This window comes from Sceloporus occidentalis, unplaced genomic scaffold, assembly GCF_023333645.1.
Source record: "Sceloporus occidentalis isolate IW3139 unplaced genomic scaffold, rSceOcc1.0.p SCAF_53, whole genome shotgun sequence".
NCBI classification, from domain to species: Eukaryota; Metazoa; Chordata; class Lepidosauria; order Squamata; family Phrynosomatidae; genus Sceloporus; species Sceloporus occidentalis.
The window spans coordinates 2,074,638-2,098,429 of NW_028317033.1; the positions used below are offsets into that span (position 1 = coordinate 2,074,638).

The 23,792-nt window shown below is 40.8% G+C and overlaps 1 protein-coding gene across 1 annotated transcript; it reads left to right on the forward strand.

Moving 5' to 3' along the window:
* The first annotated feature begins 4,855 nt into the window (after positions 1-4,855).
* On the forward strand, positions 4,856-15,068 carry LOC149288191 (transcription factor Dp-2-like). The gene is made up of 9 exons (XM_089492041.1): positions 4,856-4,974; positions 5,409-5,456; positions 6,639-6,801; positions 8,161-8,304; positions 9,014-9,082; positions 10,210-10,361; positions 10,964-11,130; positions 14,686-14,794; positions 14,909-15,068. Exons 1-9 carry the CDS (start codon positions 4,928-4,930, stop codon positions 15,066-15,068), a joined length of 1,059 nt encoding a protein of 352 aa, XP_089348167.1. The 5' UTR covers positions 4,856-4,927.
* The last annotated feature ends 8,724 nt before the right edge of the window (positions 15,069-23,792 follow it).

Genomic DNA, 23,792 nt, shown 5'->3' on the forward strand with positions numbered 1-23,792 from the left:
GGATTCCTGGCCGCCATGACAGCGTGCACGTGTGTGCACTTCCATAGCACCGAGGACGGCAGCAGAGGAGCTCCCTGGACAGACCCGCCGGCGAAAGGTAACAACGCCATGTTTGTCCCATAAACACACTATCTGTGCCATCTTTGTCCCCATTGCCTAAACACCTTGCTTATACCATCTTTGCTTTTTTGACAAATCAATAATACACCTATGATTCACAAACACTTTTACAGTCACTCACTAATTCACACAATCATTTATTCTTTCACACAAATTATTTACACATATTCATTAATGCATCCACACATTAATCCTTTCATTCTCTCTCTCATTCTGACTCTTTATTTCAATATTCTTGCCACCCTCCTTTCTCCCTATCTAACCCCTCTCCCTCCCTCCCTCCCTCCCTCCCTCCCTACCACCTCTCCCTCCCCATCTACCCTATCTACCCCTTCTCCCTCACTATCTACCCCCTCTACCCCTTCTCCCTCACTATCTACCCCCTCTCCCTCCCAATCTATCCCCTCTCCCTCCCAATCTATCCCCTCTCCCTCCCAATCTATCCTATCTAACCCCTCTCTGTCCCTACCCTATCTAACCCCTCTCCCTCCCTTTGAAGTTGACTTACCTTGGGCTTGTAGAAGTCCAGCAGTGGGATCGCGAGGTCTCTGTCTCCCTGGTTCTGCGCGGCTTCAGTGTGCGCGGCTTCATTGCTGAGCGCCGGATATGACATCATATACCGGCGCTCAACTTAAAATGCCAGCACTGCGACCAAGGCAGAGGCCTCGCGGAGAAGAGTGAGAGGCGCCGAACGGTTTCTGAAAACGTATTCCTCAGCGACCGTTTGGCACCTCTCTCTCTCCTCCGCATCTATTACAAAAAAAAAGACAGCATTTCAATTGGGAGGGCACACGGGGGGGGCACAGCATGATGTAGGGGGGTGCATGGCCCCCTCTGCCCCCCCCCTGCAATGTGAAAGTGTTGTCGTCAGATGAGACCAAAATTGAGCTATTTTGCATCAACTCAAGTCGCCGTCTCTGAAGGAGGAATGCTGCCTATGACCCCAAGAACACCATCTTCACCGTCAAACATGGAGGTGGAAACATCATGCTTTGGGGGGTGTTTTTCTGCTAGAGGACAGGACAATTTCACTGTATCAGTGGGACGATGGATGGGGCCATGTACCATCAAATCTTTGGTGAGAACCTCCTTCCCAGGGCAGGGCATTGAAAATGGGTAGTGGATGGGTATTCCAGCATAACAATGATCCAAAACACACGCCCAAGGCAACAAAGGAATGGCTCAAGAAGAAGCACATTAATGTCCTGGAGTGGCCTAGCCAGTCTCCAGACCTTAATCCCATAGAAAATCTGTGGAGGGAGCTGAAGGTTCGAGTTGCCAATCCTCAGCCTCCAAACCTTAATAGAGAGGATCTGCAGAGAGGAGCGAGACAAAATCCCTCGTGAGATGTGTGCAAACCTGGTGGGCAACCACAAGAAACGTCTGACCCCTCTGACTACCAACAAGGGTTTTGCCACCAAGTACTAAATCATGTTTTGCAAAGGGGTCAAATACTTATTTCACTGAGTAAAACGCAAATCAATTTATAACTTATTTGAAATGCGTTATTCTGGATTTTTTTGTTATGCTGTCTCTCACTTACCAACCTGTCAGTGGGCAAAGTACAAAATCTGCAGGGGATCTAATATTTTTTTCCATCACTATAAAGACAGATTTTGGGGTGCTGCTGAAATGATTACAATAAGTACATCCAGCAAAGCAAAAATCTGCACACACCCAGCTGAGATCAGAGAGTCTCCCGTCTGGAAGGAAGTAGGAAGCATTAACATCTTGTTTGTGTACCATGGAACACAAGTTAAATGCATGGCTTTAAAATAAGTGGATTTATTTAGTGAGAGTGGCAGAAAAGAAAAAAATAAGACTCGGTACATTTGAACAAAGCTAAAATATTTGTTGGGTTTTTTTTGGTGTTTCCTTAAGGACGGAGCAAGCTGTCAAAACATGTGTGAGAGATTCATCATCACATACAAGAAGCTCATATATACAGTGCCCCCCACTAATAATGGCACTCTTGGTAAATATGAGCAAAGAATGTTGAGAAAAATTAACTTTATTGATTGACCAATACACAAAAATAATCTGTGCTGATAGATATCAAACACAATACAGGTTTACCCCCCCCTAAAAAAAACTTTACATATTGGCACCCAATACTACCTTCTTTAGTCAATACTACCTTCTTTTGCCAAGATATTGGCTCTGAGTCTTCTCTTGTAATGAAGAGGTTGGAAAGGGAATCTGAGGCCCTTCCTGCATACAGAATCGCTCTAGATCCTTTAAATTTGAGGTTGATGCTGGTGGCTGGTTGACTCTACACTTATGTTCACCCCACAGGTTTTCTATGGGGTTCAAGTCATCGTCCTACTGGAACATCCAACCACAGACCATTTTAAGCTTTCTGGCAGAGGCAGTCAGTTGTTCATTTAATGTCTGTTGATATTTGATAGGATACATGGCATTATGGACTCTAACAAAATGTCCAGATTCTCTGGCATAAAAACAGTCCATAGTTAACCGTGGGCATGAGGTACTTTTCCATATGGCTACCACTCTGAGAGCTTTTTTGGCCATAAACACCAGAGGTGGGTTCGGCGCACTATTTTGGTTTCTTCTGACCATAGAACCCAATGCCATTTAAAGATCCAACGTAGTGTCTGGCAAACTGAAGACTTTTGAGTTTGTTTTCAGAGTAGAGGCTTTTTTCTTGAATACCTCCCAAACAACTTGTGGTGATGTAGATGACATCAGATTGTAGTTTTGAAAATTTCTGACCACGATACACAACTAACTTCTGCAATTCTCCAGCTGTGATCCTTGGAGATTTTTTTGCCGCTCACAGTACATTGAGACAATATAGACACACATCCTTTTCCGGGTTAATTCATAACATTTCTACTTGACGGATGGTGGAAATGAGCATGTATAATGCTTTTGCTATTTTCTTATAAGCCACCCCTTAAGAAAAAATTACTGCAGTTTTTCTGAAGTAATACTGCAGTTTTTTGGACATGAAAAAACTGCAATACTGCACTTTTACTGCAGTTTTACTGCATTTGTACTCCACTGTACTTCAGTTTTACTGCAGTTATTTTTGTACGGAAGTACAAATGCAATAAAGCTGTAGTATATTGAAGTACAACTGTAGGTTTGCAATATAAAAAAAAAGTGCAGTAAATGTGCAGTAATACTGCAGTACAGTGAAGTACAAATGCAGTAAAAGTGCAGTATTGCATTTTTTTCATGTCCAAAAAACTGCAGTATTAGTTCAGAAAAACTGCAGTAATTTTTTGTAAGGGACTTCCGATTTGGTGAAGCTCAACAACCTTTTGCCACACATCACAGCTCTAGTCCTTGGTCTTACCTATTGTGATGAATGACTAAGTGGCTTATGTGTTGCCTAATATTAATACCCCGGGAAACAGGAAGTCAGTTTCCTGTTCCTAGTCATCCAGATGTGCTAAAAATGTAAAATATCACTGGAAATATACTTCAACTATAGTTTTTCTCATATGAATTCATAGGTGTGCCAATATTTGTGGGACGCAGATATGTAAAAAAAAATTTATAAACTTGTGCTGTCTTTGCAATCGTTTGATATTTATGCGAGCAGAGTATTTTTGGGCATTTTCTGAAGAATAAAATCAAAGGGTTAAACAGTTACGACAATTTTTACAGCCGCGTTTGCCCATATTTACCAAGTGTGCCAATAATAGTGGAGGTCACTACACACCCATATCATGAATAAGTAATTGCTGAGTGGTTATTTGTGTATATGTGTTACCTCCTCCGAATTGAGACGCAGCCCGCGCGTCCAGCCCCCTGCTCGTTCTGTTGGCGGGAACCGCCGCCAGGTCCGTTCCGCGGATAGATGCGCGTCCCTGCAGAGATCAATGGATCCTGACGGGGCGTGCAAATATTCATGTCGCTTCTTAAAGCGACATTTATCTTTTTTCCTCCTCCCCCTAATTAGGTGGGTAGGAGGATCCTGATATTGAGAGGGATATTTAAACCCTCAGTAAGCACTTCACCTTTGCCTGTGATAGTGCCTTACAGCCTTCACTAGCGTTCCTTTACTTGCTTGTTATTTTTGGTTCTGACTCCGGCTAGTTTTTGACCTTTGATGTTTGCTGCCTGCCCTGACCTCTGCTTGTGACCCCGACTACTCTTCTGCCTGACCCCTGAATTTATTATTTTGTTCCTGATTATTTTGTACCACGCTACGCTCCTGTGTCTGCTATACACCTCGGTGTTCTGTTGCTGGGCTCTCCATCTCCGCTAGGAGGCGCCTTTCCAATTTCTGCAGCGAGGATCCACTGCCGTATTGCAGACGTGACAATATGTTTGTTTGCACCAAAACATTTACTTCCACCTATGGCATTAAGTTGCACCTAAATGGACAGTTACCACCAATCTTGGTCCTTTATGTGCCTCTCTGGGCTTTTTTGTACAGTCCTTAATGTATTGCAACGTGTGATGTCTTATAGATTTCTTGGGACCATACCATGAGTTGCCAACCTTTCCTTTTCCTTAACAATTGTGGTAACATTCTTACTACTATTTTCTGAAGTATTTTGAGAGCTACAGTCATAGCTCTGTGTTGGAGCTCTTTAATGTGTCCTGTATTTGGTATCTCTCATGTAAATCTTAAATACTGGCCTTTTCGACTTAACCTTAAGTTTGGTAGTATATCTAAACCGATACATGATTCTGTTTTGTGTTGTCGTATTGTTGGAGTGTTTCTTGATGATGTATATATTTTTTTTGAAAGATTATAAGCACTCCTCAGAGGTTGAGCGCGGGAGGAGATCTTCTCATAGGGAGTCCGTTCGCCGCGGCCAGCACAACCATGGTCACTCAGAGCCACATCACAGAAGCTACCAACTGGATTCCTGGGTAATTAGAAACCTTTTGTTCTCTGCATAAGGTTCTGCCTATATTTTCTTCCCTGTATCTGGTGCCTCTTCCACAGAAGTTCATAGACTAAATAGTTGAAAAATATCCTTACCACATTAACAATACATATCCTATACATTAAGCAGACTAACTGCATTCTTATTTTGGGAGAAAATTGCCAGAGTTGGTGCCTCGTGATGCATCAAAAATGGTTTTTGAGATGTTTTTTTTTTTCATATCAGCATATCAGTCTTGCGTTTCAATAAAAAGGCTATATTATCTATCTTCAGCACCTCTGAGTTGTTTTGTTCCATCTCCTGTCCGTGTTTTGTCTCTCACAACCTCCCTGTATTTTTTATCTGTTGTATTTCTCGCTCACGTCTATATATCAGCTGAAATGAAGGTCATTTTTTTCATTATTAATTTTTACAAAGGGACCGGAAGCGTGCCCGGGAATTCATAGAATCTGACTTCTCGGAGAGGTAAGTAGATCATATTTGGAATTTGTTTACTTTCCTTTTTTCTGCATAATAAAAATCATATCTGTTGGGATATAAATCAATGGCCATTGACCCCTACAAACCACTGGAACTAGGTTTTGGAATGCAGAAAAAAAGCTGGGAAATGAACAATGGAAATACAGAAATAAACACAGCAAGAAGTAGATTTGAGTTTGAGAGAAAGAAAAGTCAGAAACTGGGTATGCCGGAAAGATCAGAGAAATATGGAGGCGATGACTACTGAGACACTTAGGACAGAGCCATACTTTCCAGTGGAAAAGATTCAGTTCCCAAAAATCTAAATATTCTTATTAAGTGTTGCTTTATGCACCGTGCGATTAGATGATGTATCCAAATTAGATTATTAAATAGACTTGGCAGGATTGCAAATTCTTTTCTGAGAGCGGTACATTTTGGATGGTTAGGATATGTAAAATCCTGGCAGTACTTCCTTCTGCTATTCCTAACAAGGAATCTGGAACTAATTTCTCTGGATGCTTACTATGACCCACTGGCCACTCTGGCAACCACTTGTCAAGGAAAGTTTATGTCATCCGGGGCACATCTGTGGCCTTTGGATACTGAATCCGCAGACATGCATAGTGAGAATGAATATATGCAGACACATTGTGGCTCCCAGAATTCTACAGGCAGTACTTTTCCAGCAACTCTCTTGTAGTTAACTCCTTACTACCTGCCTTTATGTACAAAATGATAAATAAAATGTTTTCTTAAGGTAGTGGTTACGTTTTACATTGAGTCAGTCTTATGGATAACAGCAGTGCATATGAAATTATGTTTGTATCTGAAGATTTCCATTCCCCTTTTATATAATTCCCCAATTATAGTTGATATATCGAATTGTTATACAATCATTTTCAACATATCCTAGTCATTTCTGCATAAAACAGGTTACTATTTTAAAAACAAAGGGTAAAAATTGTATATTAGTTGGCAGCATATATGGTGGAAATCTTGAAGGTGCCAGTGGAGTTGGCGGGGATATACAAAGAAATGCTTTGCTGAGCACACTGGCACTCAGTAAAAAGTTTAAGAATGTAGAAAAGCTTGGGGGAGATGGGTTTTTTAGTTTTGAATCTCTTTTTCAATCATGCGTGAGCCTGTATTATCATCTTACCAACGTGCATTTTTATCAACCCACAGCAAAAGAAGCAAAAGAGGGGAAAAAAGTGGAAAGGGCCTAAGGCATTTCTCCATGAAGGTCTGTGAGAAGGTTCAGACGAAAGGAACCACGTCATATAATGAAGTGGCGGATGAGCTGGTGGCAGAGTTTACCGCCTCTGCTGGGCACCTAGCCACAGACTCTGTAAGTGCAAATCTCAAGTCTGCGCTCTCTGTTTTGCTTTATTGTGTTAATGGCGTGTTTACTAAAACACTAAGTGGTACTCTAGGTGGTTGAGGATCATGAAAGATGTAATTGAGCAAAGCTGGTGATGTCTACCTGTTGTTGTTCAGAAGTAATTCTTATGGACAGTTATTTATTTCAAGTAACCCTCTTTCTTTCTACCCATGTCTGCCCCTCTCACCAGTTATGAACAGGGACATTGTCCTGGTCTGTTTTCTTTGGTCACATCAACCTCTCTAGTGGCCTCAACTGATGAATGCCTGCTGATTTCTCAAACCCCAACCACCCCCACCCCATGTATGATGGTCACTTTCATTTCAAAGTGACCACAACATATTATAAATAGACAAGTACCAAAGATTGAGAAGAGATTACTTATTGATTTATAAAGTGCTATCATATCCCGCAGCATTCTATCAATCCATATGCGTAGTATTCTGAGTGTTGCTGGGAACGCGAGGTTCCCTCATGTTATAAGTGGAAGCTCTAGCCTTTGGATTTCTTTGTAAGACACAGGGAGCCTTGGTTTAAATAGTTCATTTTAAAGAACCGGGAAAAGAAAAAATGTCGGTGCGCTAAGCTAGTCTCAGGCTCAAATAATACAAATGTATAATATGAGGCCTACCAAACGGTTTAATTGCACCTCCCCCAACACATTAATTTGGTTTTGGTAGCAGTATAAACTGCTTTGTGTGCCCACTATGTAGGAGGTGAGAGTAGGTTCTCACCCTATTGAGAGTGTGCCTTGATGTGGCGGGTGAGCTTAATTATGCTTTGGCCAATTCATATAACCAAAACCTCTCATTTATATTATGTTTATATATTTGTTGCCAACTTTATTAGGGTGAGAAGCGCAGACAGTATTTTGTTTTTTGTATACATTTTAAAGAACCCTTTACCTGGGAAATGACAGAAAGCAAGGCCAGCACAAAATGGTAAAGGTTGGAAGGATAACTTATGAAGCTAGATTTGAGTATTATTGCCTTATCCCACTGGAAAGATACTTTGTTGATATTTACTTTGATACTTCCTCGTTAAATATATAGGAATAGATTTTAGAATAATAAAATAGTAGTGTAACTAAAATGTTTGGAACACTGGGCAGGGAAGGAGATCTAGGTAGATACCACCCACACCTGAAACCAATTGAGATGATGCCTTACCATCCACCAAGAGCATCTGGCTCACTTGTCCACTGTAGACATACATGCTTTAATGTGAATGCATAACTGTGTCTAAGACGAGGTCAAGGATGAAACTAGAGTGGGTAACATTGTATTTACTATGTATTTATGTATTTGGTTTATTTTTACTTCTCAGGCCTACGACCAAAAGAACATCAGACGAAGAGTTTATGATGCTCTGAATGTACTTATGGCCATGAATATTATCTCCAAGGAAAAGAAAGAAATTAAGTGGATTGGTTTACCATCCAACTCCGTTCAGGAATGTGAAAATTTAGAGGTACGGTAGTGTTTACTACTCCCCACCTTGATTATTGGAAACCTGGGCCGAGAATGGCTTTGGTTTCAGGTGTATTTTCCAGCTGTACACGTGCTGTGGGCTGATGTGCAGCGTGCCTTCCGTGGATGCATTCTGGAAGCTCTGTGGCGTGAGTGTAGAGCTCAGAGTAGGGCGTGAGTAGGTACATCTGTCACTTTATATAACTGGGGTGGTGGAAATTTAACGGCATAATTTTCTTTAACTTTTTTTGTTGAGTGGAAGAGGTTGATACAGTGAGGGAGTTTAAACATGCCATGGGACAAGGCCAAGGACTGTGGTTTGAGTCTTTACAGCAGGAAAAATCATCGGACTAGATGGATTTGTATGTGCTGTCAAATTTTTTTTTTTCTGCAAATTGGAGTTTATTGAAGAATGATGAGGGTAACGGCAAAAAAAAAAGACATTTTAGGAGCATACATAAAATACAATCTGTAAGTACATGGGTCACATCAACATAAAAGATACAGCAGACTGAGTTCAGGGTGCACTGTGTGTTTTCAAGCATAATGAATGCAGGAATAACCCTCCAGGCCGGGGGGACAAGCAGAAATGTTGTTGCAAAGTATATCCCTCGATGGCTGAGATCGTGAGTACGTGCTGTCAAATTATATGTTTCTATAAAAGGGGACAATTGGCATAATGCACGTATGTTGTCTTTGTCTTACTTCAGACAGAGAAACAGAGGAGAATAGAACGCATTAAACAGAAGAGGGCACAGTTACAGGAATTGCTCCTACAGGTAATGTTTTCATTTATGTTCGAATGAGAACCAAAGGTTCATTTAAATCATGGGAAGCAATCAAAGAGCTCTCCGCTCCTAGCTGACCGGTCTAACTTGAATTGTATTTCACCAAGAGCTAACTATCTACCTTTTGGCTACTCGGTACTAAACCGCTGCCATGAAACACTTTTAAGAATGTGCCATAAACCGTCTTGATTTGTGGTGTGGTGGCTTAGATTATATTAAACTGTATAATTTAACCACTTTGTTAGTTTCTGGCTGCTTTGATGTGTGCTGCTTTTTGGCCTCATCTGGCCCCTGGTCTGCATTTGAACAGCCTATACCTAGACCACATAAATATATATTTCTGATAGTGGTCTTTTGCTTATAGATCTGCTTTCAAGTGTGTGTGTGTGTGTGTGTGTATATATATATATATACACACACACACATATACACAAAACTGTAGAGACAAAAACAATTGGAAAAATGCTTTTTCTCTACACGGTGTACTTACTCCTGGTGCTGCCACCTCTTTATATTTTGACACATACACAGTTTTCTTTGTAAATATGCCTCGTGTATGTCTCTGTCCTGTAACAACCCTCATTCAAAATGCCCCCTTTGACGTGTCCGCATATTATGTTCGCTGAAACGTGGGTCATGTGAACCCGCAGTCACAGAGCCCCACTCTAAACAATAACTTCTAGAGTCCTAAAGGGAGCAAGAATGGGGTGTTGGACAATGGCGACTTTGTTGTTTTCTGTCGGATATAAATCTTTCTCGCTTTCACGTGGCCGCCATTGAATAAAAATTGCCTCAAATACACTAAGTGGGTCGGAGTTATATTTACAATGAACAATAAAACACCCGACATTACAATAACGTCATTGCATAAATCTGTTAAAATGATTTCCCATGGGGATGACAATTATGAACGTAATGCACATCATTTAATTTTTACGCTGTAAATTTATTGAAATTTAAGGCAGATTTGTTTTTGGGGTTTTTTTTGTTGTTGTTTCGGTTGTAAATATGGTAAACATAAGTGTCGTATCCCAGCATTTAGTCTACTAAGGTCATTGGCTGACTTGAAGCGTGTACGCGAGGCGTTAATGGAATGTTATGTTCTCTTTCTTTTAAAGCAAATTGCCTTTAAGCACCTTGTTCAAAGGAACCGACAGAATGAGCAGCAGAGCCGCAGTCCGCCCGCTGCAAACTCCACCATCAAACTTCCCTTCATTATCGTGAACACCAGCAAGAAGACCGTCATAGACTGCAGCATTTCTAGTGACAAGTGAGTGCTTTGAAAACCGCAGGGTTTGTGTGTAAATATTATAACTTGAGGTTCATTCAAAGAACCCAGAGGAACAGGTGAGAAAGACCGTGCACCATGTTGACTACGCATCATGCAGGACCAGCTCGCTTTTCTGCTTGTAGAATCTCTGATGGGTTTGTAGTTCACAACATATAGTTCATTCGCCAGGATCTTTCACCTTAACTGAACTTCAAAGCACGGTTTAGAGACTAACTTAAGTTGAACTGTATAAGAAAGTTGCCGTTTTGGTTTGCGGTTTCACTTGATATGAAGGGTCAATACAGCGAGTGTCTTGTGCAAGAAGCGTTTTGCTGGCCCTTCAAAATGCAAACTTCACTGTCTGTATCTGGATACAAGACCATACAGCCAGTGGCAGGTAGACAGAGAAGTCGCACATATGTACTTTTCCACGTTAAAGTAGCCACAACCTAGGTGTTCAGTCATTCAGCTCTATACTGCACATATCGGCATTAACTTTTTAATATAAAAAATGCACTTCGGTTTGGATAGTAACTCTTACGTCGCCATCTCTATACAAACGTGCAAACTGTATTCTGACATGGTGTGGTCTTTTTTTTCAGATTTGAATACTTATTTAATTTTGACAACACGTTTGAAATACATGATGACATTGAGGTCCTCAAGAGAATGGGGATGTCATTTGGACTTGAATCAGGAATGTGTTCACCGGAGAACCTGAAACTTGCCAAATCGTTTGTACCGAGAGCCTTGGAAGGATATGTGACGGGTAAATAAAACATTGCCTATTATGTGTGCTGCTAACATAAGTACGGGAGCCAGTGATCTGTGCAGCAATATAATATATCTCGCTTCAGTATTTACCTTGTACGCCGCTCTTTAAGCCTAGGGTTCATTTGGTAGGACTAGATGAATAGGCCTACTGTTTCTATGAAATGTTGCTATTAAGTACTACTGGTTGATCCTCCCTTCGGCGCACCTTATGAGGGCAAGAGCAAGCTTAGGGTTAATGGCGCTGGGTGTAGTATTTCCTTTGGCGCCCCCTCCCACCATAGCGAACAAGCAAGTCCAGGTTCAGGAGATCTGGGCCCTGGAGCAGTAATTCACCGAATGTCTTTCAAACATGGCGATGGAAAGAGCGTTTAGGAAGGGAGCAATAATCACTTTCTTCACACAGTCCTTGTTGCGGAAATGTCAAGGCAGTGATTTTTTTTGTGTGTAATTCAATTACCGCCACAAACTCATAAGAAAGGCTGGTTTTAGAATTAGTACATAGAACGTGTTAAAATACCATTATTCGAAATATGTTTGGGTGTCTAGTTTTCAAAAATATGTGGCGTGATGGCAGTAAGTTTAATTGACCTGCTTCAAAGATGTCCCAAATAGGACTTGTGAAAATTCCAAATTGAAATATGTACAGCTGCCAAATGTGGCCTTTTAGCCCCCAAACAATCCAACAAAACAATGCATGGGGGGTATCACTGTACTCGGGAGAACACAAAGCTACATTATTGGTGTTGTTTATTATTAACCTTTTAAATTCTCAGTAAATGTTTACATGAATTGCAATCTGTGTGTGGGAAAAATCACCCAAAATTTGACCTCTTTGGCAAAGTAAGGCAAAGATTGATGGTAAAATACCCCAAGTTGAATACCCTGGGTTGTCTACTTTTTTTTAAAGTGTGTACATGTCGGGAGTGATTCATAGATTTATGACAGATATCAGTGTTACAATGTCACAATCGCTAACTTCGGAAAATAAAATATGAAAAATATCTATATTGAAACAGCAATACGCTACTTGCACTTATTGCCCTATAACTTGCAAAAAAATAAAATCATTGGGTGTTTATAAACTCAGGACAAATATTAGAATCTATTTAATGTTTTTTTTCTATTAGCTTATATATATATATAAGATTATATGATAAAAATTAATGGCATCTAAAGAAAGCACTGTTCTGTTTTCATGGTTCTGTATTGTTATTGTTTTATATAGTGCCATCAGATTCCGCAGCGCTGTACAAAGGGTAGACAGGACATAACAATTAGTATATAACATAACAAGATGGCATACAGAAACAGGTGAGGAGGGTCCTGCTCAAATGAGCTTACAATCTATGTGCTGTAGGGAAATCTCATTCACCAATGGCAGGAACATATAAAAATGTTTTTTAGCTAGTTAGGTGCCCCTGAATGTACTGACTCTATCCCCCTTATGGCGGCCCTGGTTAGAGGGGAATTGGGCAGGCAGTGGGCATGGATTAAAACTCCACTCCCCTGCCTCCAGAGAGAGAGACCCAGAAGCAGTGCTTGATCCGGAGACTCCAGGTCAAACCCAGAGATTTATCCTGCAACATTATGTTCACAGTCCTTATATACTTTGTCTAAGCTTCATGCAGTTTACATACATGCCTACCTTGTGTTACGTGTATTTGTAATTTTAGAAATAGGCAGTTTGATCACGCTGTGGGTGTCGGATTCTGAAAGAGTTAACATGGAAATGGGGACAGGATTTGGGAATAGCGATGCAGATCATGTAGCCCCCGTGAGGTGGGGGAATTCTGCGGCCCGGTATATTGTCTCTGGAATGGGAGAGAGCCGGCTGCAAACTCATTGTGCATATTAAACACAGAGCTGGCTATTCATTCCCCCGGCGTGACATTTCTGCTCACTCAAAGCACTTTCTTGTAAATCACTTAGAGGGGAATCCTATTCATGTTTTTACCGGATGGTGCGCTTAGAGGCTACGGTCGAGGTTATTCCTGCGCAAATTGGTTCCTTAGATTCTTTACAATATTAAGAAAAGTGCTTTACAGATGATACGGTCTACATTTTAGCATTGCATCGTATTTTATCCTAGAAATCATTGGTTGAATATTGAATGCACTCTATGTGTTTTTAATCCTTACCTGGTTATGAGCTCTGTTGGAGAAATAAAGGGAACTCGTTTATTGTATCTCTCCTTTCTGTATGTAAAACCTCCCCGAGTTCTGTTCAGAATAGTAAAGAGTGTTTAATGGCTCAGTCGACAGCAAGAGCAAGCAGCCATCAAGGAATCCTTAGAGAATAGCATATTATTTTTCATTTTGTTCCACTAAAAACAAAAATCTTTTCTAAAGATTTATGGAGACTTCAGGAATCAGTTAGTTACATGCTTTGCTTTTTCAAACCATACCATAGCACGGGCCATAAAGCAAGGTGACCAGGTAACTGCTGAGAGGGAAGGTTTTGGTATATCGAAAATGAGGCAGTCCCTCCTGCCACATCAGGTGTACAAAAAATTATCTCGGGCGTTTCTCACCTTAGATGCTCTTAGGAACAGTACAGAAAGAAGATGACATGCGTCATTACTATAGCAGGTAGCAAAAGGGTTTTTTTTCTGCAGCTATGTTCCTTATTGAGACTTTTGAGAGATATGAAGGCCACTGCAATCTTCTCACAGCAAGTTACTATAAGAACATGAGATTAGCAGGAAACTCCCAGGACATATATAAAGATTGTGAAGCTACAAATAAACACAGCCTCAAAACACCCCTGAATCCCACACATCTGGAGGAGGATCACTCTTTCTGCCAGATTTATTCATTGGTAGTTCTGCACCTTATTCCAACTGTAGTATTAGCTTTTTCTTTGAAATCGTCCAAGACAGGCTTGTGAATTGTAAGGACAGACCCAACTCAACTGTGACATATGTCTAGCATGCTCATCCAGCAACGGGCCAGTGATAAGAGTACACAGGGGTGTAACAGGGTGTGAGAAACATCAGCAGGAGTCATGAACGTTTGTGAGAACACGTCAAGAGGCTGGATACGGTGGTACAAGATAAGAACTTGTGAGATACGGCATAAAGGTCAATGAAGGCGATGACACAGCATGAGTTTGGCCAGGATGGTCCGGTCAGGAGATGGAATTGCTAACACAATGGATGTGTCCTATTTTTTATCATTGATACGTCCCCTCTCATTCCAACTTTTACTGCAAAAGAATTACAGCTTACTGTTATTTAGGAAAATGTATCTGTAATGAAGCCCTGGAAGCACTCTGTTGTGTGCCGCTGCTTCAACAGCCAGATCTACTTGCTGGAGGCATCACCGGGCCAACACACAAGTCTTGCACGACTAAGCAGGGATCTCAAGGCTTCCATGGAGTGGGTGGATGACACATGCATCAAATAGGGTGTGCTTCCATAGATCTGCTATCTAGTTGTCCATAAACTCTATAATAGAATGTTAGTTTGGGTCTATATGTTTATACAGTGTGTACAGGTATTGTATTATATATAATTTGATTTATATATATATTTTCTTCTATTTTGTATTAGACATGGCAACAGGATCCTCATCATGGACAGATCAAGGGCTGAATTTCAGTACATCACAGACGGTCTCTGCAGTGAACACAGCCGGCACCACCACTTTCTCCCAGCCTAGGTACAGTTTGCAGCTGGATTGATAATGCATGGATAATGTGTGTCTGTTTTATGTCCACAGTGTTGTCTTCTTTCTCACCCCTTTATTACCGTCCTCTTTATCTGCTCTCCACAGTGTGACTCCAGGGTTATTTTTTGACACAGAAGTATCTCTCACCACCAGCAGTCACCACTCCAGTTCAGGAACATCTCACTACACAGAGTCCAGAGGAGAGACCCCTTGTTCTTTTGACGATGAAGAGGATGACGAAGACGATTCATCGTCCCTGGAGTAGAGAGAGAACACAGGGGTACACATACAAAGCTCGGTCTTCCAACCTGGAGACTGTCATAGGAGGGAGCGCACATCTGTATCCTCTGACAATATTATTATTATTATTTTTTATTTTATTTTTTGTATGAAGAAGGCTGTGGAAGAAACAGACTGTGATCTACATGCTGGCATCTTGTTGCAGTAATTATGTTTATATATATAAATATATATATATGTCAGAGTATAGCAGTCGGATCCTAGAGAGTCAAACATTAGCTCTGCAAGGTATTTTTTATCTCACAGACAAACTGCTGCTTTAACTCCATCACTGCTGGGGAATTGCTCTCGCCTGCTTTGGCAGATTGCTCGTCTTACTGCAACTTTAAGCAGCACGGCTTAGATAAAGGGGTTGCCCACTTCTCCCGCAGAAACGTTAAAATCATAGTAAGTTTGAATTTCCATAATAGGGCTTTAAATGGCTGCTTTAAAGGGATCAAATGGATTAACTCTTTCAGTGCCAACATGGTGTGAGGAAAATTGTGTATATTGGACAATGACAGGTCTGTTCACTAATATAAGAGTTAGGAGGAGAATTGCTGTTTGAACTCACAAGTTTCACATTGCCTTGGAGAATGCTGTCAGCTTCACTGAGCTCTTGCAATAAGTGTCAGGTTTGCCTTGGACATTGCCTAGTTGAATCAGTGGGGTTTTGTGAGTTCCCTTAAGTGTTGCCCTATGCATGATACAGGGCCAGCTCAGCTTGGCTGTCAATGTATAGTGAAGTCGATTACACAACTAACCTGCACAAACCGTTTAATTTTTTCTTACTGTTGATGTGATACATTAATATTACATTATGGAATGTTATGGTCAGTCCACTAAATGTTAGTACCAATATGAACAGTGCGATTGTCGGAGTAGCTAGAATTATGGGCTCCTGAGTAGGCAATAGACTGAAAAACATAAAAAAGAAATAATGGAGGCTTACATCTTCAGAAAACAGGTGTAATTCGTAATAGCTGTTCCTGCCTGGCTAAAAGTCCAATTTTTATTTGTAAATTGATGTGTTCTCCAACCTTGGCACACATGATGGTATCCCATGTTTGGGCTACCTAGCTAGCTGGGTATCGACGTTGCATCCAACTAACCTGAACTGTATACTGATGACAAATAATGGATATGGCTGTATTTGGCCCAGATATGTGAAGTCTCAAGATGCATGTGGTACCATGTGGACCAACATCCATAAAGTGTACGTAAGACATTTGAGGTCTTCATAAAGCTTATGTGACACTTTGTGCTTCCGGATGTGCACTGGTCTTCTAAATGGTATCACAGACGTCCTTCGAGTATACATTCATGAGAAATTAATTCTTCTTGATCCTGCCCTATCAAGTTCAGCTTCCCTTTGGTAAACAGGCCCCATATTAATGAGGGGGGGGTTCTGTCCTCATAACCTGTACTGTATAGAATATTGTATGGCAAACCCTGCATTAGAATTCTGTATGGCGATAATTCTAATGCTGTGAGATGTTCCTCTCATAAAGCCCTTCCATTAATGCACAAGGCCCCCTAAATCGAGTCGATCTGTTTTACTGGTCGACATTTTGATTCTGTACAGTGAATGTAATAAGTGATCTGTAAAAAGTTAATAGGTTTTACTTCTGCATTGTATTACAGGCTCGTGTAATCCAATTGGTTTTTGGGATTTTTTTTTTATCAGATCGGAATTTTGTATATCTGTAGCAGTACTATTTTGTTTTCTTTTGTTTGGATTGTATTATAACGAAGCCTCTAGATTTATTTCCCCAATGCTTATCAAATGTTTAGCTCCGAGGACCAGTGATTGGTCAGGATTTCGAAGCAACACGTGCTCGGTGATAAGTGAAATGGGCCATATAGATTTTTTTTTTATTATTATTTCTCAGAGAATTTTTCCTGTAATTGTCTTAGTATTTATACGCCTTCATAGTAATAAAGTATTTTGTATGTAATTGCATTGCCCAGCCCTGATTTGTTGGGTTAGTACAAAGCATAGTGTAGGTAAAGTTGGGTAGTTTAATTTTCCTTGTGCCCAGAGGAATGGTTCTATGTGAAACCCTCTGCGGAGCTACTTTTCTCCTTTACGGTCTCCTCGTTTTAGTCTGTTGTGCAGCCTGGTGTGATGTTTGCACGGGGATTAGCTGGATTCTGCAAGGGGAGAATGCTGAAGGAGCATGGATGTTGGGAAAGTGAACAAGCAATGTGCGTGTTTCTGGGTGAAGCATTGCATTGGTAGAGCTATATATATCAGGCATTTTTCCTTTGTATGCCTGGTTTATAGGAGAAACAGGGGTGGAGATATCTTGAGACATTTGGACTCAATGGGTGAAGGACAGAACCTATTTCTTTAACCTAGTGATAATGTACATTTTCCCTTTCATCTGGATCACTGTATCATAGAAGGATCAGCCTTTTTCGTTTTACCCCACCGATGAGAGCTGCCAGATTTGTAGATGTTGTACATTTAATATCTAAATTCCTTCTCCCTTCTGTCCTGATGTTACTACGTAACCAAACAGACGCTCAGCGGTTGATAAAGTACATTGATGAGAAGAAGCTAAACATTCTAGTACTTGGCACAGCTATTAAAACAATACATTGTAGTGTTATCATTTTTTCATTCCCCATTCCAACAAGTAATAACCATTACCTCTTTAAGTATTGATTTCCTTGTGTTGTAGAATGCAAACACTGTTACTTCCAAATAACAGCATTTGTATCGGCCACATTGTACTTTCGCAGTTGGTGGACATCGCAGGGCAGAGGTGCACTCCAGGATTTATTTGCTTGAATTCAAAATTCAGCCCCTCTTCTGCCGTTATATCGCCCCTCTTGCGTTGAAACATTGTATTCGGGTTCCAAAACAAAAAAAAAGCTTAATTCAGCTGATTATCTGAAGTTGGTGTGAAAGCTTGGTCTGATTCTACCTGTCGGTTTTCCTTGAAGTGAAAACCTGAGCGGCGTTCTAGTCCACGGGGAGCTTTTTGCCAAAGAGTACATTTACAGAGTGCTTTTACCCAATTAAATTGAGTGCTTCCTATTTCACTCTGGTCCCAGAACTCTGGTATAAGCTAACAAACTCATTTTGCAATATCCAGACCTATGAAGATAAACAGAAGCCTGGTCAGTTGACCAAGTGTGGGTAGAAATCTGGCCAAAAATGTCCCATTTGCCTGGCATTGGATCATGGCAGAAATAGATTCCTAAACATGTAAATCCGTGTATCTCTGTTAGGGTATATGAGAAAGAGAAGATGCATATTGAATGTTGACACTGTGATTTATTAATGGATCGATAAGCTATTACATTTGAAGTGGTTCAGTTAGTGATATGAAGGCCTTACTGAGGCCATCTACAATATTTATAAAAGGTTTCCTCAAATAACACCAAAGCACAATACTGCACACCCTGGCTTGTGATGCACATCTGCTGGGGACGGTATGCCGTATACACAGCCAGGTCATTGATGGAGGAAGCCTATAGTGTGCACAGGCCGTCTTATGCAGCTGTCCAGCTTTAATCAATCAAGTTTAATCAATGAAGTGGGAGTTTGCAGGAGAGTTAGTTACAACTCAATGGGGTATAGTCACTAAAAGGAGAGTGCACACTCCCTCACATCACTAATCCTTACTAAGGGCCATACCTAGAAAATGTCTTCAGAGCTGGCCCTGCTTGATACATAATCCAATGTGTGAGGTGACTTTGAAGAAATCTCTCTCTCTCCTCTCCTCCCCTCTCATTATACAGGAGCAGACACGTTCTTCCTGCAGCAGAAGCTTGCAGAAGATGGATGCTCATAATGTATAATGGAGTCAAGAAACTCAAAAATTGCTCCCCTGCGAACTCCACTGACTTATCCATCATGCATGTCCAACCCTAGCATACAGTCTGTTGCCACTCATCTAGACTCCCACTGGAATAAGTCTCATGGCCCTACGCCAACATATAGGGTCATAAGTTGTGGTTTATAACCTGCTGGAGAGTCCAAGGCTGTTGAGCACCATCCGTCAAACACCTACAGCATTGGAACATGGCTGAATCTGGGTCAACGCAAGGTGATTTTTTTAGGTTGTATCATGTCGCATTGCTGTGTCTGCTAATGTTCCAAAATCCAAGTCTAAATCACTTCTGGAGTGTGATGGGAGAAGTCATTGTAATAAAGATGTATTTTATTTTTCAAATAACTTAAAAAAAAAAAAAAAAAAAAAAAAAAAAAGCTGCTTGATTGAAATATTTATCTCTGTTGCACTCATTCGTTTCGTCTGGCCAGTGTAATACGTGCTGTTAACTCCTTTCCATGCTTGAGTGATGATTGTGGAATATAGGCGTTACGGCAGTAGATGGGTTAAATGCTGTAAATGCTTGTTATTTTTTCATAAACAAAGATAATGTAACATACTAAATGTTTATCCCAGTAAACACTTTTTTTTTGTTTTCATATGTCTAGGAGTCTTTATTTATGAATTGCTTCCTGTATAATTAATACATAATTCAAACGCTTTAAATATTTAATTTCACTTTTATGTTCAACACAAATACTCTCCTACCCTTGATCCTCTGGCACTCTCCAAGCTTGCCCTCATGACCTGGAGTCCTTCCAGAGATCAAAACATGCGCGCAACCTAATCTTATGAATATGGATGTTGCAAATGGACTCTGATGTTCTGCACAGAAGCCACGTATTGCTAAAAGTCCACAAAGCATAGCCTTATTTTTGGCAACATACGACTTCCGCATTGGGCGTCTGACATGTTATGGTCCAAAATCTGGTTGGGAGAGGCGACAGAGCTATGAAGAAAGAAGATACATCAGCCTGTGCCCATGGAGCGAACCAGGAAAACTGCATGTCGCTGCTTCACCTACCTGCTAGGGAAACCACGTACCCCATTTACCGGCAATACACAGTTATACCACCAACTAAACAAAAGGAAAAAGTAGTGGGAGTTTCTCTTGAGAAATCTGTCGAGCTTTTACAGCATTTGAGATTGTAGTCAAATAGGGTATCGGTCTCCTTCTGATGAGTCTGGGGCCACAAGTTCTTTCTGCTGATTTCACACAACTCAATGGCTTGCGAAGGGACCAAAATGTAGAACGCAGATGAGAATATGCAAACTGCCCACCAGAAACCAGTTAGTTCAAAGGTTTGAAATAAAGCAGAGTATGAAATGTAAAAAAGACTTTACTGTTTTGGAAGACGCTTTTGGTTTCGGCATCAATGTATCGTTATTAACATTCCGAACGGCTGTGCCCGCTGCAGGAGTAATACATACATACGTACATACATCATCTACCACAGGTTTAAATGCAACTTTCACCCTCATCTCCATATTCAAGACCCCCCATAGGCCATACCCTCATGTTACCAACTAATGCTCCAACCAAATGAATGTGAGGTCTCGTAGCGTGGTATTTCATTCATTAAATCTTACAGAACTGCCGTATAAATGATCTGTCCTTAATCTCCGGAGGGTACCTTCTTGACAGTGTAAATCTCGCACCCCTGCTCATTTCCGAGGGTCTATAATCCACTGCTTCTGACACCAAAAAGATGATATCAAATCGAGAATAAATAAATACAATTTTGGTATGGTTTATTAAGAAAACCTCCCATTAAACCACGCATGTCCACCTTCCCTGTGGATGTGAATCATCTTTATTTGTGGTGCTTTTTTTACAACATTATGTTTACAAATAATAAAAAAAAAAATCATTAAATCAGTAAATGGGTTACTTGGCCTCTGCCGTGAGTTATCGGTTAATATAATATGGCTTTGGCTGTTGTCAAAGAAGGTTTATTAACAGAACTGCTGAAAGAACAGGAAAGAAAGTATAGCTGACCAGACAAAGGAGAATTTCCTCCATCCTCCTTACTGCCCGATTGCCATTGTCTTTGCTGAAGTAGACACTTCCCATTGGCTTCAAGGGCATTGCACGAGAACAGTTAAAGGGGAGCTCCCACTATAGTTTAATATTCCTTTGTTATTCTCCTATGGTTATAAGGGTGATATTTGTAAAAAAATAAATATATATATAATGGATGTATAATGTATATGTAGTAGACATGTGCAGATGGGCCAAAACCAATTCCGGCAATTTCTCATTCTCTCTAAATGTTTCCCTGCCGACCACTTACGGATCTACTTCATCTTCTATTTCGTATCTTCTCCCTTCTCTTCTCCTTTCTATCTTCATCTGCATCTCTGCGGACATAACCTGGCAAGATCTTTCTTGGCCAAAATAACAACCCTTTCGGTGACGTCCTCTCTCCTTATTAGAGAATCAGGGAGATGATGTCACCGGAAGCATGCCTTTTTGAAGACAGTTCCCACCAGGTTATGTCCGTGCAGATGCCGACAAGATAGAAGAGAGATGAAAAGGGAAAAAGATATAAGGTGCGTGAAAGAGTGAACCAGTGAGAGTGTGTGAGTGAATGTGGGCCCACATATTTCAGATGAAAATTCTGAGCTTTTTGCTTTGTTTTTCTACAGTTCGTGGGGGTCTTGCCTTGTTTTTGTGACTTCGTACAAATTGGCAAATTTAACAAAATTTGCTATTTGTACGAATCTAAATGCACAACACCGATTGTCATGTGATGCAGGATGCCGTCTTTATTTGCAACAACATTCTGGCTTCACGTACAGCGTTTTCAGGGTTCACAACGGCTCGTAGCACCCATAGAGTCCGTAGTCCGGCTAGGAAAGATGACTTACAGCGGTAACAGACACCGGGTTTACTGCATATAAATCACACTGGAGAACGAGACACCCATCAAAAGCTTTATGTAAGTATTCATGTTCTATCTCTAGTAACAAAAACCTACTTTGTACAATGCTGGGTACCCAACCGTACGGATAACCTCTGTCACGCCAACTTCTGTGAACTACATTTCCCATTATCCTCCAACAGTCAAAGGTCTTCGGTATTAGGAGTAAATGTTCTCGCTTTTGGAACTCACATAGACCTAAAGCACAAATCAGCTTTGAATATAACTGGAAATGACTACAACCTGTGGTCTCTGATACCCCAAAAGAAAAAGGTCATGAGACATGGGTGAAACCCGGCACTTGCGATGATTGTGTAAATGTTCCAGCTAGTCCAGCACAGAATGTATTGCCGCTGTTTGTTATTTCTGATTTTTTTTATGTTTTCTGGAATGCACAATCTTGCCAATATGTGTATGTCTAAAACTAATGCTGCTCTGAATTATGTGCCACAGCGGAGACACAAAGATAAGGACACGGTACGTGATGTTTTTTGATTACTTACTGACGCTGTAAGAGTATTTTATTTTGCTGGCTGTCCTCTGTATCGTGGAGGGCTTTGTAACGTTTACTTCGTAGGCAAACTGAATCTGGGATGATTAGAAATTGAAAATTGCAATCTATATTTGCTGATGATAAGAACAAACAGATTAATAGTGTTTTTTTTAATTTATCTACACCTCTTACTCCAAAAAATCTACTAATATAAACCTACGGAATACAGCCAACCTACATAATGCGAAACGCCTGATGCGTTTCCATTACTGGTGCTTTCTTAGACTAATGGAGTTGAAGTGGTTGGTGAAATGAAAAATGCATTAATCACAGGATAGGAGACAGGAACGTTGGCTCTGCTTTAATACACTTGAAATGCCATCAGGCTGCTGTCAGGTGAAAGTCGTGGCAGGTGATGTTACAGCCAAGCCTGTATGTGTGTGTATATATATATATATATATATATATATATATATATATATATATATAAATTATTGTGCGGAAGGTTTAGAGGATAAGAAAGAAAAGGAGGTGTATCTAACCCTGTATAATGCATAGTCCAGTTAGCGATCTTAAATATGCTTTATAAAGGGCCATCTAAGAAAGCTGCAGCAGAAGCTAACTGGGAGTGGCTCTTTAGGATGTCAAGGGAAGTCAGGGAGCTGAAACTGCAACTTTCCTGCAAGCTCTTCTGCCAATTCCCGCTTTAGCCTATAAACTCCTATATGTTCCAACCGGCAGAAGCAAAGTAATGGGAACAAGCCGATCCATCCCCGGGGTGTCAAAATATAAACCTAAGGATGAAAAAACAAGGCTGGACATAATGCATTATTTTGGTTGGTAAAGTAAGCAGTTATCTTTGGGCACTTGCTCCATAAACACAAGTGAATGTGCAAAATGACAAAGAGAGCACCAGACACTTCTGAACAAAAGCCACTCTTCACGGAGTACACGCTGTATGGAGCTCCATTGAAGTACAAGGCCTTGTTTTCAGTGAATGGCCAGAGAAAAAGGTCTGAATAGATTTTCCACTTTTTAGGTACGGGGGACAGATAGTTCTCTGCCATCGGCTTCCTTTCTTCTGTTGGTGCTGGTCTTGGCAGCCGTCGTATCCTGTGTAATTTAAAAGTATTGTTGAAACAATATAATTTCTCTTCCCCAGCACACGGAACACATGATTTTACTCCAAATACCATCATGGAAGAATAGTGTGTGATCGAGGAGACAAATCAAGCTGGTGGATTTCAAGATTCACACAACAGCAGGACCTACAGTCTCTAGTAGACGTCAACAGAACTTTCTCATGTAAACACAACGTACTTTTCACACACCTTTTACACTTTACTCATAGCACTGCACGGGAGCTGGCACTGGGTACGGGACATGAATGGGACGCGTGACTTCTTCTGGCTTCCTATCCATGGAAGAGGACTTTGTCTCCTCGCACC

What these genes read in the sequence shown, in the direction of transcription:
- LOC149288191 (XM_089492041.1), top strand. Translation starts at nt 4,928, where the DNA reads ATGGTCACTCAGAGCCACATCACAGAAGCTACCAACTGGATTCCTGG. An exon ending in GAATCTGACTTCTCGGAGAG is followed by an intron (nt 5,457 to 6,638) that starts GTAAGTAGATCA and finishes ATCAACCCACAG; the next exon opens with CAAAAGAAGCAAAAGAGGGG. An exon ending in GGCACCTAGCCACAGACTCT is followed by an intron (nt 6,802 to 8,160) that starts GTAAGTGCAAAT and finishes TTTACTTCTCAG; the next exon opens with GCCTACGACCAAAAGAACAT.